The sequence below is a fragment of the Hibiscus syriacus genome, unplaced genomic scaffold (genome assembly GCF_006381635.1).
Source record: "Hibiscus syriacus cultivar Baekdansim isolate YM2019G1 unplaced genomic scaffold, ASM638163v2 tig00111276_pilon, whole genome shotgun sequence".
Taxonomy (NCBI): domain Eukaryota; kingdom Viridiplantae; phylum Streptophyta; class Magnoliopsida; order Malvales; family Malvaceae; genus Hibiscus; species Hibiscus syriacus.
The window spans coordinates 510,252-529,810 of record NW_024063043.1 but is presented as its reverse complement, the minus strand read 5'-3'; the positions used below and the strand labels follow the sequence as shown (position 1 = coordinate 529,810).

Here is a 19,559-nt window from a genome sequence, read left to right as displayed (position 1 = left end):
TCGTTTATAATCATTTAGTCTTTTGTTGTTGTTACAAAGAATCGATTTTATCATTGTTTTAAATTCTAATCTAATTGGCTCAATAACCTCCAAACCGGCTTGCACGGATAAATTAATTATGTGTGCAACGCAATGGGTATGAAAAAACGCACCGTCTAAAATCGGTGAAAGTAATATTTTCAATCTTGGAACCGCGTTTGTATTATTCGATGCATTATCAAAGGATATAGAAAAAACTTTATTTTCTAATTTATAAAGACAAATTACCCGTTTTAAAAGTGTAAATAAATTAGCATCGGTATGCGCCTCACCGAATAATTCAAACACGATTGTTCTTTTCATCATTTGCCAATTATCTTGATCTAACCAATGTGACGTAACGGCTAAAAAAGAATTTCCGGTATTATGAGGGGAACTCCAAACGTCACATGTAAGCGACACACCATAACGGTGTTCTTGGAATCCTAAAATCATTTTTTCTCTCGCCGTACGCCACATTTTTATAGCATCTCTTCTAAGGGTAGTACGACTTACTTGAGTATAACGTGGTTGCATTAGTTGTTGAATTGTTGTCGTGAAATCTTCATCATCAAAGTGGTCGAACGACAATGCTTTTGTAATCACGAACTTTGTAAACGCTTCTCGTAATTTTTCGTTGTCGTAAACAAAAACACCACCTTGCGGTGTAAGATTCGATTGACTAGGATCCGATCTTGAGCGAAGTGCCTTGCATGATTTTGTCAAATGGTTCTTCAACGTTGTGTTTCCTTCCGATGCAAGAAACTTTAGACAAAGTTTACAACGCGCCCTCCTCGAGCCATTTGACATCTCACATAAATCGTAGTGATCCCAAATATCTTTGTTTCGAGTGTGTTCGATCACTCTCACGACTTCAAGGTTTCCCCCGACAGAAGATTCAGCAGTGTTACTCATGATGAACAAAAAATTACAAAACTAAGATTTGAGAGATGTTTAAGTGTTGTGTAATAAGATTTGAGAAAGTTGTAATCAACCAAATACATCCCCAACCTATTTATACATGTTTAGGGTGGTAAAATGGTAATTTTTTAAAAAAAAAAAAATCAAAAACGGCTAGTTTTTTAAACCCAGACCGGTTTTTTTTTTCCGGATAAAAACCGGTTTTTTAACCGGTTTTTTTCAAACCGGTTTTTTATCCGGTAAAAAAACCGGTCTGGGTTTTTTTATCCAAACCGGTTAAAATAACCGGTTTAAAAAAATCCGATCCGGTTAAAAAAAAACCGGTTTTTCCCAAATCCGGTTTCGAATATTTTTTTCGCAAAATCAGATATTCGGATTTTTTGTGCACCCCTACCTACAAGTAAACCAGCTAATTTTGCCTTGCACGGATAATCCGGATCATCCTGATTTTTCTGCAACATGTGTATTCATTTTTATTTTATTTTTAAATTTTTCATATTTAAATTTTATTCGTTTAAATTTTAAATATCATATTTTTGTTTATTTATTTATTTATTTTTAAAAGGGTTTATATTCATTTCACGAACATATTTGTTCAACGTCCATGAACATATTCAATTACAAGTTCATTTAATGTTTGTTTGTGTTCAGTTAACGATCTTTTATATGTTTAGTGTTTGTTTATATGTTCAATTTTTAATTTTTATCTTTTCATTTGCCCACTAAAAAAATGACAAAATTGTACAACTAGTGTTTAAACTCAAGATTCACAGTTTAAACTTAAAATTTCACCATGTATTCAATTTAGCCACTACCTTAATCAATATTTAAAATGTTAAAAAAACAAGATGAAAAAAGAATTGTGTAAATGAACTTATAAACAAGTTTGTTCATGAACATAAATGAACGAGTCGATAAACAAGTTTATACATGAGTTTATTCGTGAACATAAATGAACCGAACACACCTATGTTCATGTCCGCTCATTTAGGAAATGAACATAAAAATTTTGTTCATACTCGTTTATTCAACTTAATAAATGAATATAAACGAACTTTATACGAACGGTTCACCTAACACTTTGTTCATTTATACCCTTATTTACTAGGGATCATCAACAGAAGATATCTTTTTGTTTTCAGGAGAAAAATCTCAAAAAACAAAAAGTAAGCAAAGAAGCTATAGGGATTTCTCGCCTTCAAAACTATATTGAGGCTATTGAAATCACAACAAATACTTCAATTCCTGGAAAAGACAACATCGATTTTGTAAATTTCTGATCACAGGCCTGGACAAAGAAATTTCTAGTATGCGAAGAGATTCCTTACATGTGCATGAAAATTTTAATACTCAAAATGGAAACTCGGAAGCTCACAAGCACTTATTAAGTGCCGTAAAACACTTAAACGGTGTGCATCATCCAAGTATGATCGCAGCTTCTTATACTAGTTGGGTTGGAACTTACCTAGTGTTATTGCTTCAGAGATACTGGAGCAACACCAGTGTGATCCCTTTGTTTCGAATGATATGCAACTTTTATGTGCCTCCGGCTATCCACCGCCAAACACCACCAGAACCTTGCCGCTGTGCTGATGAAAGCTCCACCTCCTGCTCGAGTGCAGACTTTTGCCTCCTGAGTATTTGCACTTCGTTATCCACTGTTTGAAATGATTCCAACATCTTCTGTAGTTCTGCAATTTGAGCCTGGATATATAACCAGGCGTTAGATCTCGAATAAAGAATACACAAAACGCTAGAATGAAACCAAAAGATGTGAAAAATGGAAAACCTCAAGTTTAAAGCATCTTGATCTCTCTGATATCAGCTGGCCTTGGACAGATTGGAGTTCCTGCTCGAACGGCAAGAAATTAAATATAGCAAACACTTCAAATCGATTTCTTAATCATCAGAGCTATATAATTGACAATGGCCTTTTTCGAGTCACTTCAAGAGCATACCTTCGACAATTCGGTATGATTGCTTTTTAATTCATCGATCTTCTCCCTCAGCCTAGAGTTTTCGGCCTTGACTTCCTCAATCGATGTCTCCAATGCCTTCTTCTCTTCTTTAATTGCATCAATTTCGGTATTGATATCCTTTTGAGGAACACTCTTTTCAGCTGCATTAAAGTTCAGATCTATTATTTGTGGGAATTCCAATTTTTCAGACTTCGCCAATGCATATGCAGCAGTAACAGAAGCCGCTGCTGCAGCTGCTGCCGGGGACTGGAAAATCTTCGGATGAGATAAGTCTCTTGGCTTGAGTTTCATAACAAAAACCTATCAACAAAAAACAAATAAAATATCTGGGAAAAGGTAAAATGATGCATAATGAAATATAGATCAGTATGAGCATTTCGAGAAAATGATTTCATATATACAACAAATACCTCATTGTTATATTTCCCATTGTATCCACCAAAGGCAACCAAATACTTCGCCCCATCAATTACAGCCGAGCAAATACTTAGGCCCTGCAGTTTAAATGATGATTAGATCAGATCACTCATAGAAAAAGTCTAAAATGTTTCCTGCTAAAATGCAGTCATAAGGTCGGATCATTTAGATTAGAAATTGAAGCATAATATCATAAAATGTAGTGTAAATTGCAAACATATGCTTCTTTAACAAAGTTCACGAAAACAATAAATTAATGTTTTCTACGGAGTTTCAGCCATAAACAAAGTCAGGCCATTCAGATTAGAAACTGATGCACAAGATATAAAATACTGGATATATTGTAAACATGTGTCTCATCGAAAATGTTCATTGAAATGAAAAATTAGATGATATTTCAGTCAGAAAAAGCATCTTGAAAACAAGCCAGTAGAAGGTTATCAAGCTGGATTCCCAGAGTTAGAAACACAACGAATTGGGTAAGATAAAAAGCATAAAATTCACAGGAGCATTGAGTGACACTAGTGGAAACACCCCATGTTAGATATGGAGATTCAGCTTTCCTCAGCTTTAAGACAGTGGCATGGACCACCACTGAAAGTTATTTTAAAAGGATAAAAAAACTAAATCCGCAGCCAAATTCCAAAAAAAAAATGTCCAAGTAGAAGTTTAAAAGTCAAATATATACAGTTGAACTAAGGCCTAGAATACTAACCTCACTAGCAAGTGGATGCCTCTCCTTCAAAGTTGTCAAAGTGGACCAAACTAACTTGGACATATTTAAGGCAAGAGTCTCAGGGCAACCTGTATAAAAAATGCAGATTAGCACATGGAAGTCCATCATAAATAAGATTGCATCAAAAAACATACGAACCATTGCTGTTATTTCCACCACCAATGATATACCACATTTCATCAATGGATATACCGGCATGACCAGCCCTAGGACTCACCAAATCACCCTGAACATGGGGTTGGAACCACTCCAGCTGCATGGCAATCCAAGTCCAATCCAATCAATTATACCATTCAGACTACTTAAGCATAAAAGTACCATGATATTAGAGTAATTGTATAGCTAGGTTATAATCATTATGGAGTCTGCTTCAACTTCTGCAGTTCATATTTCTCTAGGAAGGAAAGAAAGATCGAATTCGAGTTGGTAGTAATTGCCAAAGTAGACACTATGCTCTATACAGATGATTATTTTGAATGAAATGTAGCTTAAGAAAATATCCAGTTATTTGAGTCATTTACTTTTTAGGGTAAAGTACATAAATGGTCCCCTGACTATAAGATGTAGCTTTATTAAGTCCATCGACTATTAAAAGTTACAAAATGATCCTCCAACTATAGAATATTGCTTTTTTGAGTTATTCAACTATTAAAAGTTGCAAAATAGTCACCCGACTATTTATTATGACTCATCCTTTTCCTTTTAAAAAATTTGATCGTTGTCTGAGCTGACGTTAACATGATAACTAGGATATGATAGTCGTTTGAGATTTTGGTATCGGATTTTATCATATCACAATAAACAAGTTAACGTTCAGCATAGATTAACGTCAATTTTTTAACGAAAAAGGACGAGTTTGGAACATAATGAATAGTCGGGTGACCATTTGTAACTTTTAATAGTCGAGGGACTCAACAAAGCAACACTCTATAGTCAGAGGACCATTTTGTAATTTTTAATAGTTGGGGACTCAACAAAGCATCACCCTATAGTCGGGGGGCCCATTTGTATACTTTACCCTATTTTTTATGAAAAAAGATACTTTTTTACTTAGACTCAAGTGTGACTATCGGACAAAGGTATGTGTCTAAAACAGTTATGTTTAATTTTTGTCAATATTTCCATGTATTTAGAGAGTCCTCAAGAAATCATATACCAATACCCATGTCCAGATATGCATCAAACACAGGTACTGGACACAGATATTTAAAGAAAGATGAAGAGTCAGAGCAACATAAGGTCAGGAAATGGTACTAATATAAAAAAAGTTTCAGCATCAATTGTGCAATTTACATAGAATGTCTAGCAAGTTTGGCTGGCCCAGCTTTATGGAGAATATTGGGAAGATCTTGGAAGAGTTCTTTGTGCCTAACAATATACAATTCAACAAGCACACATGAGAATAAACACCCGTCTATGCTATATTTTCAGCTATGCCAAAACAACACTGGTGAATTCAGGAGGCCATGATAGTTATAAACTTGTTTGGTAAGTCTTTTGCACACACTATAGAATCAAGGAAAATTGATAGCTTGGGAAAATGACAACTCATACACAAAAAAAAAGAAAAGAAGAAAGAATTCTAAAACTTACACTCTGCAAGTCCAATACATGAAGATCATTGAAGAATACTGAATGCGAACAACCACCAAAAATCAAAAGGTAGCGCTCAGAGTGCACCGCAGCTGAGTGATCAAATCTTGGAGCTGGGGGTGTCTTACTATCAAAATACAAGGAAGTGATGCAGACTATTTCTAAACTCGAACAGAATAACTAGTATTTAAAGGCAGAAAAGATGTTTACGTTGCCTCAACTACACTCCAAGTCATTGTCTGTAGATCAAGAACATGTACATCATTAAGCAATTTTCTGCTCCTGTCTTCTCCACCAAACACTATCAGCTTAGAACCCACCAGTGTAACAGAATGACCCCCACGTGCTACCTAGAACATATAACACAACAAATCAATAAGTGAAATGAACTCTACACATCTCAAGGAACGCATAACTGAAAATTACAGATCAGAGGAAAGAATCTAATAAATGAGCAACCATAGCGACAAGGAAAATTGTAAAGTATATTAAATAAATGCTGTAAAAAGTGAGTTACCGGAATTGTTCCAAAGGTATTCATGACACCACAGACATGTGTCTCCAGATTGATGAAATGCACTACAAGAAGTGCATTAACTATTATTAGGTCCCAAACAATGTACAAATTTCAACATTCACAAACCATTAAACAGAATACTGGATTCATAAACTTCTGTTGTAATTTACCAAACGACCCTCAGAAATACAAACCTATCATTGCATCAGAAGATTTCTTCGAATGCCCGCCAAGAAGAAGAAGGTTATTTTCCCACTTAATCTGAAACAAAATAAATAAATAAATATTTGTTTCAAGTGCTTATTTAAAATTGCACTGAATCATTGCATAAGTTCAAGGAGTTTAGTTAGGAGAAAAAGAATTATATCTATTGGCGAGATGTAACTGAAGTCCTACCATACTGAGATCTGAAATGCCTGGAAGAACTTCCTGTAAGCCATTTTCCTCTGATTTATCATTATTAGGCTCAATCTTCAGCTTCAGACTAGACCATGTCAAACTTCTAAGATCAAATACCTTCAAAAGCAGCCAAAGAGAACATTACAAACAATAAAGTACTTAATATGTATGAACTGAGGTCAAGTAACAAAACCTGAATATCAGACAGGTATCGACCATTACGACTTCCGCCAATGATATATACCTTCTCATCAGCCACTACTGCAGCATGCTACAGTTAAGTAAAAAATAACATGATAAGAAATCTAGCTACACAATAATAGAAAAAAGAAGAAATGGATAGCAGCCTAATTAATGATTTAAAAAACATGATAAAACAGCCCCAATGAGAGAACATAAAAAATCTTTAAAATCTTTAATGTTCGGTCTACCTTGGAAGTGGATGAAATAAGGTTGACTTTTTCTAAGATCTCTTTGGAGCAAAGTATACTTTTAGAAAAGGAATTTTCAGAGGAAGAAATTTGGGAGACATTAAAGTCGTGTAATAGCAACAAAGCTCCGGGACCAGATGGATTAAATTTGGGGGTTTTCAAAAGGTTCTGGCCTGTCCTTAAGGAAGACATTTTGAAAATTTTCCACAATTTCTACTTGGGGAAAGATTGGGAGCATGGTATCAACCATACTTTCATTACCCTTGTTCCCAAGGGCTCTATCATTGGAGGTTTAGATGACTATAGACCTATAAGCTTAGTAGGAGGGGTATACAAGATCTTATCCAAGTGTCTTTCCAGGAGGTTAAGTTGTTGCACCAGAGACATCATCAGTCCGACTCAATTTGCTTTCATCCCTGGTCGTCAAATTTTGGATTGTTCTCTCATTGCTAACGAAGGAATTGATTATTGGAGGAAAAAAGGGCTCAAAGGCTGCGTTTTCAAGGTTGACTTCAAGAAGGCTTATGATACAATTGATTGGCTTATTTTGTTTAAGGTAATGGAGAAGATGGGTTTTGGATCCATATGGATTGGTTAGATAAGGAGATGTGTTACTACAGTTTCTATTTCAGTATTGGTCAATAGAGTTCCCTCTGAGGAATTCACAATGCAAAGGGTCTTCGACAGGGTTGTTCCTTGTCTCCATTGTTGTTTAACTTAGTAGGGGAACTACTCAATTTATTACTTCTAAAAGCAGTTTCTGAGGGGTTATTTTCTGGAATGGTTATAGGTAGAGAGGATGGTTCTTTTAATTTATCACATTTGCAAATTGCTGATGATCTTATCATATTTTGTGGAGCTTCGAAGATGCAGATTTTGAATGTGAAGAGGGTTCTTAGACTGTTTGAAGTTATGTCCTGTCTTCAGCTAAATCTAAAGAAAAGCAAACTATTTGAAATTAACTTATCTCAAGAGGTTATTCAGGAGTGGGCAGAGTCTATTAGTTGTTCAGTTGGGTCCTTTCCTTCAATTTACCTAGGACTTCCCCTTGGTGCTATTAAGAATTCATCAGCTCTTTGGGATCCAGTGGTTCAAAACTTTCACAAGAAACTTGCTGGTTGGAAGGCTTCTACTCTGTCATTTGTAGGGAGATTAGTATTGGTCAAGTCGGTCCTTTGCTCGCTTCCTACTTATTTTATGTCATTGTTCAAGATTCCAACCTCGGTTTACAAAACACTCAATTCTATCATGTCTAACTTCTTATGGGGAGGGGGAATGGAAAAACAATATACTTTGGGTTAATTGGTCCAATGTGTGTAAATCAAAGAATGAGGGAGGTTTGGGTGTTCGAAATCTCAACAGCATGAGCAGAGCGCTTTTAGGGAAATGGTCTTAGAGGTTTGCCAATGACAGAAACTCTGTTTGGAGGAAATTCATGTGCAGCAAATACAATATTGATTCATCCTTGTTATTATTTGACAGAAAGGTTCCACCCCAAGCTTCATGGATTTGGAGATCAATGTTGAATAACCATTTCAAAGATGACCTATTCGGCTCTAAGTTTCGAAGTTTTTGTAGTTTGCAAGTTGGTAATGGAAAGTTCATTCGGTTCTGGCAAGATAGTTGGGCTTTGAATTATCCGCTAATGGTTATCTTTCCTAGACTGTTTTTTATTTCAGCAAACAAGAGTGGCAAATTATGTGAGTTTGGTGAATATCGTTCTATGGGTTGGATTTGGGATGTTCAAGTGAGAAGGAATTTAAATGACTGGGAGCTCGAACAATGGTCTAATCTGATGGTTATCATTTTAAATTACTCTTTTTCTAAAGATTCCAGTGATGTTTTGATATGGAAAGGCAATGGGGATGGTGTGTATTCTGTTAGCTCTTGTGTTAATTTGTTATCTTCAGGTTCGGAGGAGGTTCATTTCTGGAAAAATATAATTTGGAGGGGTTTGCTTCCTCCAAGAGTGGAATCCTTTATGTGGCAAGTTGTTCTTCAGAGGCTGCCAGTTAAGAATGAATTGGTTAAAAGAGGGGTTCAGGTTATGGAAGATGTTTTATGTCCTCTTTGTAAGCTGGTGGAGGAGTCTTCCACACATTTATTCTTTACTTGCTCAGTAGTATGGTCCTTATATTACTGGGTTTTTTAAAATCATGAGAGAGAGTGTCAGAGAGAGAGTGGGAGAGAGAGAGAGGGTCTTAGGCTGTCAGTCCTCCGGCGAGGATTGGACGGTATTTGTGGACAATTTGAGTAAGAGGGTAACTTGGAGAACAGTAAAGGAAATTTTTCAACAACAGGGGAGTGTTCTGCGCGTTTACATTCCGAATAGTTCTAACAAGCCAAATTATAGAAACCATACGTTTTCTTTCATTCAGTTTGCAAAGGAAGATGGGCTGAAGAAGGCGATAACAAATGTCAATGGTATTTGGATAGATGGAAAGAAAGTATCGGTAGGAGTAGCTAAATATTAGAAGCAGAGGCTCAGGCAAGCTGTTAGTAGTAACGTCAGAAGGGAAGAAGATAAGTTGAAGAAGGGAATGGCTTGGGGAATAAGAGGTGGATCTGAGTCTTTCAATCGATTGAGGGATGACAGATCATATAAGGATGCGTTAGTATCTTATGATGGGCGGAGGGAAGTTCCGGCGAGTAAAGAGACAAGGGAGGGTCATCTAGGAAAGGAAGCAGGTTTGAGGAGGCGTGGTCGAACAGAAGGGAGGAACTGTTCTTTTGGTTTGATTGGCTCGATCCACTTATGAGTGTGGATGGTGTCCCGATGGCTTTTTGTTCGGTGGATTTGGTTGGAATCCCCTTGCTATGTTGGAATGTTCCTTTTCTGGAAAAGCTTGTTTCAAGGTGGGGGAAACTGGTGTGTATTCATGAGTCGACGGTCAGAAGAGAGGATCTGGCGGTGGCCAGGGCACTGTTGAGGGTGGCCAGTCCTTATGATATACAGGAAACTGTTACATTGGGTTCGTATGGGAGATCCTTTAAGGTAAAAATTAATGTGGGATCGGTTAGTACAAAACATGATAGCTCTTCAATAGCAAATTTTACGGTGGCCGGTGATGGTGAGTCCAGAGATGAAGCTTCATCGGAGGAGAAAGAAGATAGGTTTTTAGGCGGGGTAGGTAGCTCAAAGTTGCTAGCTGAGGATTCTAGGGACACAGTAGACAGATGGTTGGTAGGGGATGATCGTACAACAGTGGCAGGCTGCAGTGAAAGTCAGCATTTAATGTTGCAGGAAGGAGAAGGTCAACCTAGTGGTGGAAAGATGTTAGATTTTTCAGAAGAAGATTTGAATTTTAAAGGGGATTACCGAGGTCTTGGTTTAAGGAATGATATCTTCAATGAAAGGGATAAAGCCCAATTAGAGGAGTTGAGTGAGCCCAATTCAAAAAACACTGGAATTTCCCTTTCTGGGCCAGCTGTTAATTTATTTAAATTGGGCTATGGTAATTATAAGGAGTCTCAGGTGGAAATATTAGGAGATCAGAAGCATCATGGTTCGGTTGAAACAAATACGTAGAATGTGGCTAATGTTCCTTCAGACTTAAATCTCAATTTCGATTCCTGGTAGGGCCATTGACAGAGGGACTCCAAAAAAGTCAAATTAGGAAAGGTTAGAGGAAGTAACAGTCCAGGATAATGAAGATAGTAGAGCGGAAGCAAAAAAGGTGGTAAGGGAAGCAAGGCAAGTTTATATGGGTAGTAACCAAGGGTTAGGATTATATAAGGAGTCTCTTGTAAATGGTCTAAGGAGTTGGAGTCCTTTAGATCATTTGTCTAGAAGTCTACATATAAGGAATGCATCGATAGGAAGGTGGAATAGAGGCTCTATCTCTAGAGCGTATAAAAAAACTAGAGACAGAAAGGTGTGGTTTAACCCGAGCAGAGAAGGAGCATTGCAATCTTTGGAGATGACTGATCATAACAGGACTATAATTGAGCCTATGTTGAGTAATCAATCTCTTCCTGTTTTCGTGGAGGGAAGATCCATGGGAGTGGAGGAAGGTGGTTCTAGGCACATTTCTGCAGTGGCTAGGAGTGTAAAAGATGCTGTAACAGATTGTCAGTCTAGGTCAGTGGCTAGGATGGAGAAAAGAAGAAAGAGAAGGCTTCTGATCAGGGAAGCTCTGGATGTGGTCAGTCTCCATACTCCATCTTCTTCAAATTTCTCGGTATTTTTGGAGGAGGCTTTGGCAACATGGGAAGTCAGTAAAATTTTGGGGATTACATTCAAAGAGGGGAAGAAGACCTTCTTGGAAAAAATTATAAATTTTGAGGAAGGTTTGGATGAAATTAGGGTAAGGTTGGACCTGGGGGAATAGACTTTTGTCTACTTTTTTTTGCTCTGAGGCTTTGGTTTAACAACAATCTTCATGATAAAAATTAAGATTATTTCATGGAATGTAAGGGGTATTGGTAAGAAGGAAAAATCAAGAGATTTAGCAAATATGGTCAAGAAGTACAAACCGTGCATCCTCCTCATTCAAGAAACAAAGCTAGAAAATTGTTCTCAGGCTCTTAGGAGAAGAATAGGTGGAAGTATTCTGAATGGAGGAATTTTTGTTCCAGCAGTGGGGTCTGCAGGTGGTTTAATGGTTTTGTGGAATGATAAGGATTTTGAAGTTCTCAATAGTCACTTAAGTGGTAGATTCATAGCAGTTTTTGGGAAGTTTAAGAACTCAAGTGAAGAGTGTGTGATTATTAATGTGTATGGTCCTTCCATCAATTCTGAAAAGGCTGAATTTTTAAGGGAATTGTTGGATTTTGTTGTTGCTCAAACCGTGTCAATCTGCATTGGGGGGGATTTTAATGTGTACTTTGATCCGGTAGAAAAGTTGGGAAAGTCCCAAAATTGGCTATCTATTGATATTCTGAGAAATTTCTTGAACCAAACTAACTTAATTGATCTTCCTATGGTAGGGGGAAAGTTTACATGGTGTAATAATAGAGAAGCTTCCACTTGTGTCAGACTTGATAGGTTTCTAATTTCTGGGAATTTTCTGATCTGTTTTCCGAATATTGTGCAGAGCATGTTACCTAGGTCTTTATCCGATCACAATCCCATTGCATTGGAGGAAAAATCTGTAGATTGGGGTCCTAAACCGTTCAGATTTTTTAATTATCTTTTAGAGGAGGAAGGTTTTGAGGACTTGGTTAAATCGTCCTTGGATAATTTGCGGGTAAGAGGAGAAGGGGTATCTTCAATTTTTTACAAAGAACCAAAAAATCTATCAGAAACTGGTCTGGCAGAAAGTTTCATGGAATTTCTGAGTCAATTACAGATTTAGAATTGAAGATTAATGATCTTGAAATTAAAGCACAAAGTGGTGTTATCTCCCAACAGGCATGGGATCAGCTAATACAGTTCAGATCGAATCTTTGGAGGCTGTATAGAATTGAAGTATTTGGTTTCAGAAATCAAGGGCTAGATGGATCAAAGATGGGGACAGAAACACAAGATTCTTTCATTTGTCTGCGCTAAACAGGAGTAAAAGAAATGAAATTACAAGTTTGAAGTTTAATGGCTCTATTGTATCTGATCCGCAATCGATTAAGTTGCATATTGCGGATTATTTTAAGGAAGCCTATAATTCTAAGTTAACTCTGGAAGTTGCTGATTTATCTCTGGATTTTGCAAAGCTGACAGGGGACCAATCTTCAAAACTAGAGGAGCAGTTTTCAGATAATGAAATATGGCAAGCGATAGCTTCATCGGACAGTTCTAAAGCACCAGGTCCGAATGGCTTCACCATGGGTTTTTTCAAGAAATGTTGGCCTAGCTTAAAGGAGCATGTAATGAAATTTTTTCAGGATTTCTACTTTGGTAGGTTATGGGAACATGGGGTTAATCATGCGTTCATTACGCTCATTCCGAAGAAACTTAATCCGGATAATGTGGAGGACTTTAGACCAATTAGTCTTGTGGGCAGTCTATATAAGATCCTATCTAAAGTGTTATCCAAGAGATTGAGTTGCTGTGTTGGAGATATCATCAGTCAGCCCCAATATGCTTTCATACCGGGGAGACAACTGTTGGACTGCGTTTTTATTGCGAATGAAGGAATTGACTATTGGAGAAAACAAGGGTTGCAAGGGGTTGTTATAAAAGTCGATTTTCGTAGAGCTTATGATACTGTGGAATGGCCAATTTTATTTAGAGCAATGTCAGAGATGGGTTTTGGTTATAGATGGTCCTCGTGGATTTCTCAGTGCCTTTCGACAGCCTCGATTTCGATTCTTGTTAATGGGTCTCCTTCGGAAGAGTTTCCTATGGCCAAGGGTTTAAGAGAAGGTTGTAGTCTCTCGCCGCTTTTGTTTAACATTGTTGGTGAGATACTCCATTTGATACTCTCCAAAGCAGTCGAAAAGGGTTTGTTCCAAGGTTTTGTTATTGGGAATGCTGAAAATTCTACTAGGTTGTCTCACCTGCAGTTTGCTGACGACCTAATCATTTTTTGCCAAGTAAATCTTACTCAGATCAAGAATGTCATAAGAGTGCTGAGGATTTTTAGTATTATGGCAGGTTTGCATCTAAATATGGTGAAGAGCAAACTGTTTGGAATTAATATGGAGGATGAAGTATTAGCAGATTGGGCATCACAAGTGGGCTGTTCAGTAGGTTCTTTTCCAACAGAGTATTTGGGTCTTCCCTTGGGTGCTAAGAAAAATTCAGAGGCTTTATGGGATCCAATTTTTAGGAATTTTAGTGCCAAACTTGCTGGTTGGAAAGCTTCCTGTCTGTCATTGGCCGGTAGGCCAATATTATTGAAGTCGGTGCTAACTTCTTTACCAATTTTTTTCTTATCTATGTTTAAAATGCCTTGCAAAGTTGGTAAGAAGTTAAATTCGTTAATGGCTAATTTTCTATGGGGCGATAAAGAGGAAAAGAGGAGAATTCACTGGGTGAATTGGAGTACGGTTTGTAGGCCATTAAATGGAGGTGGTCTAGGTGTCCAAGATTTGAATCTCACCAATCGGGCTCTATTGGGTAAGTGGGTGTGGAAATTTGCCAACGATAAAAAATCCCTATGAAAAAGTGTGTTGTGGAGCAAATACAAGTTTAGTTGCAATAATATTTCTATTAGAGAGGTCACTTGTCCGCAATCTTCTTGGATTTTGCGAGGAATTGCTAATAATTACTTGAAGAATGATTCGAAAGGAGATTGTCTTAGATCAAACTCGAAGTTGAAAGTGGGAAATGGAAAGTCCATTTCTTTTTGGAATGATGCATGGGCTGATGAGTGTTCTTTAAAATTTCTTTTCCCTAGAATTTTTATGCTCTCTCCTAATAAAGAGGGGAAGGTTGTAGAGTTTGGAAGCTTTGAACCTAGCGGTTGGGTGTGGAATGTCCAAACTAGGAGGAATTTGTGTGATTGGGAATTGGTTCAATGGATGGATTTGATGTCTAAATTGAAGGATATTCAATTATCAGAGCTGGTGGAAGATTTTTTATCGTGGTCTACTAGTGGAGATGGTCTTTATTCGGTCAAATCTTGCAGAAATACTCTTGCCAGTGAGTTTGGGGGTAGTGCTTTGTGGATACAAGGGGTTTGGATGGGTCTTGCTCCACCTCGGGTGGAAGCTTTCTTTTGGCAGCTTGCACATCAGAAAGTAGCAGTCAAAGCTGAGTTGGTTAAGAGAGGTATACCCCTAGGAGATGATATTCTGTGTCCTTTGTGTAAGAAATAGGAGGAATCAGTGCAGCATTTATTTATTTATTTCTTGTAATGTTGTTTGGGAATTATGGAACAAAATAGCTAGTTTCTGGGACATATCGTTGGTGTTACCACAAGATCCTCCTTTGCTTCTTAGTTCATGGGGTGAGTTGAGGGTGAACTCGATGATTTGGAAATTTATTTCGGGAGTCATCTTTTGGTCAATCTGGAAAGTTAGGAATGCAATGTTTTTTGAAGGATCTCTTCCTGACAGAATGTCTTTGATTTTTTATTGTTAGATTCAGGCTTACTAAATGGTTCCTAGCCAAATTTCCTAAGATATCTATTCAGGAGGATGTATTGATTGGTAACCATCCCTTGCAAATGGAGTATCACTATTGAAAGCTAAAGATCGTCATGTCTTACGATGGATTCCCCCCGGTAGATTTCCTAAAGATGAATGTCGACGAAGCTGTTAGGCTTGATGGTTTGGGTGGAGGAATTAGAGGTATATTAAGAGATTGGAATTGTTGTACCCTTTTGACTTTTTCAGAGAATGTTGGTCAAGGAACTCCCCCACTTGCTGAATTAAAAGCTATAAAAAGAGGCATTGAATTTTTTTTGTAATCACGTTGGGAGTCTGTTGGTAGGTTGAGAGTGATTGTTCGTCTGTAGTGGAATGGATTCAGTCCCCGGTTTTGGCTCTAGTTTTTTTATCGCATCTAGTTTATCAGATTTCTACTCTTATCACGGGAAAGGTTCATTCAGTGAGGTTGATTCCAAGGGCGTGCAATGGAGAGGCAGACAGTTTAGCAAAGAAATGGATAGGTTGACTGTATAGGTTCAATTGTGGTTTTTTTGGTCCAGTGAGAAGATTTTTATGGCAGTAAGAGTGTTTAAGTTTTATGTACTGAATTTTAGTGTAATTGTTAAATCTTATGTAATTTTTCAGTATCAATAAAAGTTCTAAGGCACTCTTTTCCTCCTTCCGCTGATTAAGGAGCTTAATCTAAAGCTCCTTTAATCAAGAAGGGGGTTTTTAACGAGGCCTTCCATTCTTATAAAAAAAAGTAGTATGGTCCTTATGGAATAAATTTATGAAGTTTTGGAGGCTCAATTCTGTTTTTCACGCAAATGCCAAGATTTTTCTCCTAGCTTAGGATGATTTGAAGACTAATTCAGCTATATGGTCATTTATCCCAGGGGCTGTTCTCTGGACCATTTGGAAAGTCAGGAATGATATAGTGTTCGAAGGGGGAAGTTAGATCAGACATAATTATTTTTCTTAGCAAGATTTAGGCTTGCTTTTTGGTTTTTAGCCAAGTATAAGGAGATTTATATCCCTAAGGATTCTCTCATTTCTGATCCTTCCCTAGGAGATTCTTGTTCATCCTACAATAAAGTGATTTTATCTAAGATCCCTTGGTTACCTCCCCTTAAGGGCTTCATCAAATTGAATGTTGATGCTACAACTAGTTGCGACTGGAAGAAGAGTAGTCTTGGTGGCGTTTTAAGGGATCATTCTGGTTTGATTTTAGGCCCTTTCAAGGAGTCTGATGGTTCGGGTCTTCCTACACTGATGGAACTTAAAGCTATTCAAAGGGGTTTATCCTTTTTTGCCTCTTTTCAAGGGATTGTTAAGGATCGGTTGATTATCGAGAGTGACAGCAGGGTGGCAGTGGATTGGATTAAGAATGTTGATTTATGTCCAGATGTGTATGCTTTTATTGTTAATGACATAGTTGATAGGCTTAGAGCTTTTGAGGGTGTTGTTAGATGGGTTGCTAGGACAACTAACCTAGAGGCTGATGTCTTAGCTAAGGCTAGAATAGGCTGATTCCTGTGTTGTTGTTTACGGTTGTCTTATGGTTTTTAGTCCCCGTAAAGGGTGTTTTGGTGTGTTGTATTTCTATTGTAACTTTCTTTATGTTTAATGAAATCTTAAGGCACTCTTTTCCTCATTCTGCTGATTTAAGGAGCTTCTTTACGAGCTCCTCTAATCAAGAAGGGGTTTTTTAACGAGGCCTTCAATTCTTAACAAAAAAAAAAAGAACATAAAAAATGACTACAATATGATCTTGTCAAAGCTTCACAATTTAAAAGCAAAAAATACCTTGTATCGAGCTGATGGTCGTGCACCAGAAACTGGTAGTGCAACCCACTGTTCATGGGCCAAATCTGGAGGCCAACTGCTGATATCCATGTCTGTTTTAATTTCTTTTGCTCCCATGACAGTTGTCTGTCAGTCAGTCAAGTTTTTCAACTGCAAAATGTTAACAATCAAGATATGCACAATTCAGAACTCATTAGTATCAGAAAAAACTAATGAAGTTGAATTTAGAAGCATGATAGAATTTTAAAATTCCCTATATATAAATTGGTGTGACAGCAGAAAACTGCAAAGGAAGCAAAATTCTAGAGCAATTTAGAAACTCACTTCCCTTTCCCTTGCTTCAAGACATAAACAAGACATCAATCTAGAAACTAGAAAGATACACAGTTTTAAAATGTCACCGTCCTTTAGTCCAGAAAAAAATGGATATGCAACAACTTATCAGGAACGAAACTGGTACATTTTTAATTCAAAAAGAAATGGAAAGCTAAGTGAAAAGGCCAGAGGAAGCATACAACATGAAAAAGACAAGAGTAAGCTTCCTAAACTAAGGGCAAGTTACTGAGAAGAGAACCAACAAATATGAACTAAAGGACATTAAAAAATACACTACCACAAAGTTACCTATTTTATATATAGCTCATACAAATAGCAAACAATATCTACTGATTAACTTACGGGAAGCATTTTGGTGGGATATTATATTGGTCAAACTTTACTTGATCATAATATTCCAAAACTCTAGCCGTGAGTATCTACTAGGAAACACAAATATTGTACAGAAAACATTAAAACATGATAATTATGCTTGTCCGAGAACAATTTGATCAAAACAATTCTTGAAAATCTTCCAACTGAACTTTATCCATTAACTCACGAACTCTGTCATAGTATTTGAAATCAATCAACCTAAAGTTTCCAAGGCAAAAAACAAGCACAAACTTCTTGTAACAGGGGATTGTTTCAGTCTTATGTAATTGGTTTATCAATAATATATTAAGGTACTCTTTTCCTTCTTCCGCTAGATGGTTCTTGCCTAAGGGTAAAGGACTTCTATGAGAAGGTTTTTAACGAGGCCTACTATTTCTATCAAAAAAAAAAATATTTCGATGTGGTAGTAGAGAAAAGGCAGGAAAATAAAAAATAGCAGTAATTCACATCTCTTCACTCAAATTAATCTGATAAAACTTGTTTGACTTAAACAAGTCAACACTCTCCCATTTCCTTGGAAAACAGAATTCAAATTCCTTCCATTTTTCTCAGCAACCAACCCGAGTTCACCAAATTCCGCATTCTACCAGAGATCTAAATCATCAATATACAAATTGAAACCAAAATCTAAAGCATAAAATGCTTAAAACGAAAGAAACAAACTACAATGACCTGAATTATGCAAAATTAGAGCGAACTGAGTTTACAACTGTGGATTTCGGAGAACTGGATCTGAGAAGCTCTTTGGGTAAATGAGATCGGAGGACGGAGTGGCAATGTAAGGTGAGATCAGACGATATCGATTATGCCATAAGATGAAGAATCGAACACCAACCGTTGAGATCTTAATCTCTGAGCACCAGGTGAAGAGTTTTCCTTTTTCGTTTTTGGTGCCTACGAATTACGTGCAGACAAAAAATACCGTAAACCTCGAAGTCGTCTCTTTAAAACCTTCCAATTGTTAATTACCGTACCAGTTAAAAATAAATTGAAAGGTTATTTTTTAAATTCTTAATATCAAAATAAGTGCATCAATTTTATCTCCAAAAATATTTTAATGTTTAAATAAATTTTTATTAAAATCAGATACCTAATATTTATATCGGAACACTTTTAAATGCATGTTAAATTTAACTATTAAGTAACATATGTTAAGATATAATAATTTTAAGAATTTATTTTGAAAAATTTTAAAAATAAAAAAATATTTTTATTATTAAAAAAAAACCAAATCCTCACGCAAAGCAGCAGTTCCCTTTCCTTCTTCATCTCCCCCTCCCCCTTCTCTCTTTCCCACTTCCATGGTCATCATTCGACCAATCGTGACCATCACTTTCACCGTCGTTAGCGTCGACATCGACTCCCGATCAAACTCCTGTTAACCTTTCTTCATAAGCTGCCATCGTTTGCAGTGGAGAAGGGTTTGAAGTTTCGTTGGATTTTAAGCCACCATAGTTGTTTTTCGTCGATTTCGGCTGATACCGACGTCCATAAGCCATGTCATCACCCCCATTCGAACCACAGTGTAGTTCCGCTCAAAATCTATCATCGTCGTTGCTCTTTCGATGCTCCTCCGGCATTCCACTGTAGGTAATGATTAAGAGTGTTCAAATCCAAGTACCCGGGTTTTCGGGTATCAAAGTTCCGGGTCCTCGGGTACTTGATTGGCTAGCCCGTATCCCGATTCGGATGTTGTGGGTACCCGAAAATCGCGTAACTAGATTTTGCGGGTACACGTAATTCGGGTAATCGGCTACCCGTGATTGCCTCCTTAGATGAGCGATCGCAACGATAAGCCCGCGACCGTTGACGAGTGCGAGCCGAGAGCGCACTGTTAGAGCGGTGGAGCGTGAGGAAGGAATTAACGTTTTAGATATTTCAATTTTGTTTTTATCTTATGATTGACTCAAGGTTATATCCTGTTTTTAGGAGTAGATAACAATGAAACATTGAAGATATATGGAAGTGGTGGAGCTGATCCTGATAGAACTCGTCATGGGGATCTTTATGTAATCATAAAGGGCTGTTTGGTTCGGAGAATGTGAGATTCCCATGAGAAT

General features: G+C 37.2%; 1 protein-coding gene across 4 annotated transcripts; it reads right to left on the bottom strand.

The window, feature by feature from the left end:
* Positions 1 to 2,201: 2,201 nt before the first annotated feature.
* On the bottom strand, positions 2,202 to 18,399 carry LOC120157769 (acyl-CoA-binding domain-containing protein 4-like). 4 transcript variants are annotated; one of them, XM_039168798.1, is made up of 14 exons: positions 18,172 to 18,399; positions 16,789 to 16,938; positions 6,774 to 6,851; positions 6,578 to 6,697; positions 6,376 to 6,442; positions 6,182 to 6,243; positions 5,875 to 6,014; positions 5,665 to 5,791; positions 4,210 to 4,324; positions 4,051 to 4,139; positions 3,329 to 3,412; positions 2,898 to 3,218; positions 2,729 to 2,788; positions 2,202 to 2,643 (listed from the first exon to the last, which is right to left on the bottom strand). In XM_039168798.1, the coding sequence occupies exons 2-14, from the start codon at positions 16,903 to 16,905 to the stop codon at positions 2,476 to 2,478; spliced, it is 1,548 nt and encodes a 515-aa protein (XP_039024729.1). In that variant the 5' UTR covers positions 16,906 to 16,938; positions 18,172 to 18,399; the 3' UTR covers positions 2,202 to 2,475. The 4 variants fall into 4 exon arrangements, with proteins under 4 accessions (XP_039024729.1, XP_039024730.1, XP_039024731.1 ...); XM_039168799.1 differs by having other exon boundaries at positions 16,789 to 16,918; XM_039168800.1 differs by having other exon boundaries at positions 16,789 to 16,895.
* Positions 18,400 to 19,559: the final 1,160 nt, after the last annotated feature.

Coding starts and splice junctions, on each gene's coding strand:
- LOC120157769 (XM_039168798.1), bottom strand. CDS start 16,905: ATGGGAGCAAAAGAAATTAAAACAGACATGGATATCAGCAGTTGGCCT. Junction 6,852..16,788: donor GACCATCAGCTCGATACAAG/GTATTTTTTGCT, acceptor ACTTAACTGTAG/CATGCTGCAGTAGTGGCTGA. Junction 4,140..4,209: donor TGGTGGAAATAACAGCAATG/GTTCGTATGTTT, acceptor TTTTTTATACAG/GTTGCCCTGAGACTCTTGCC.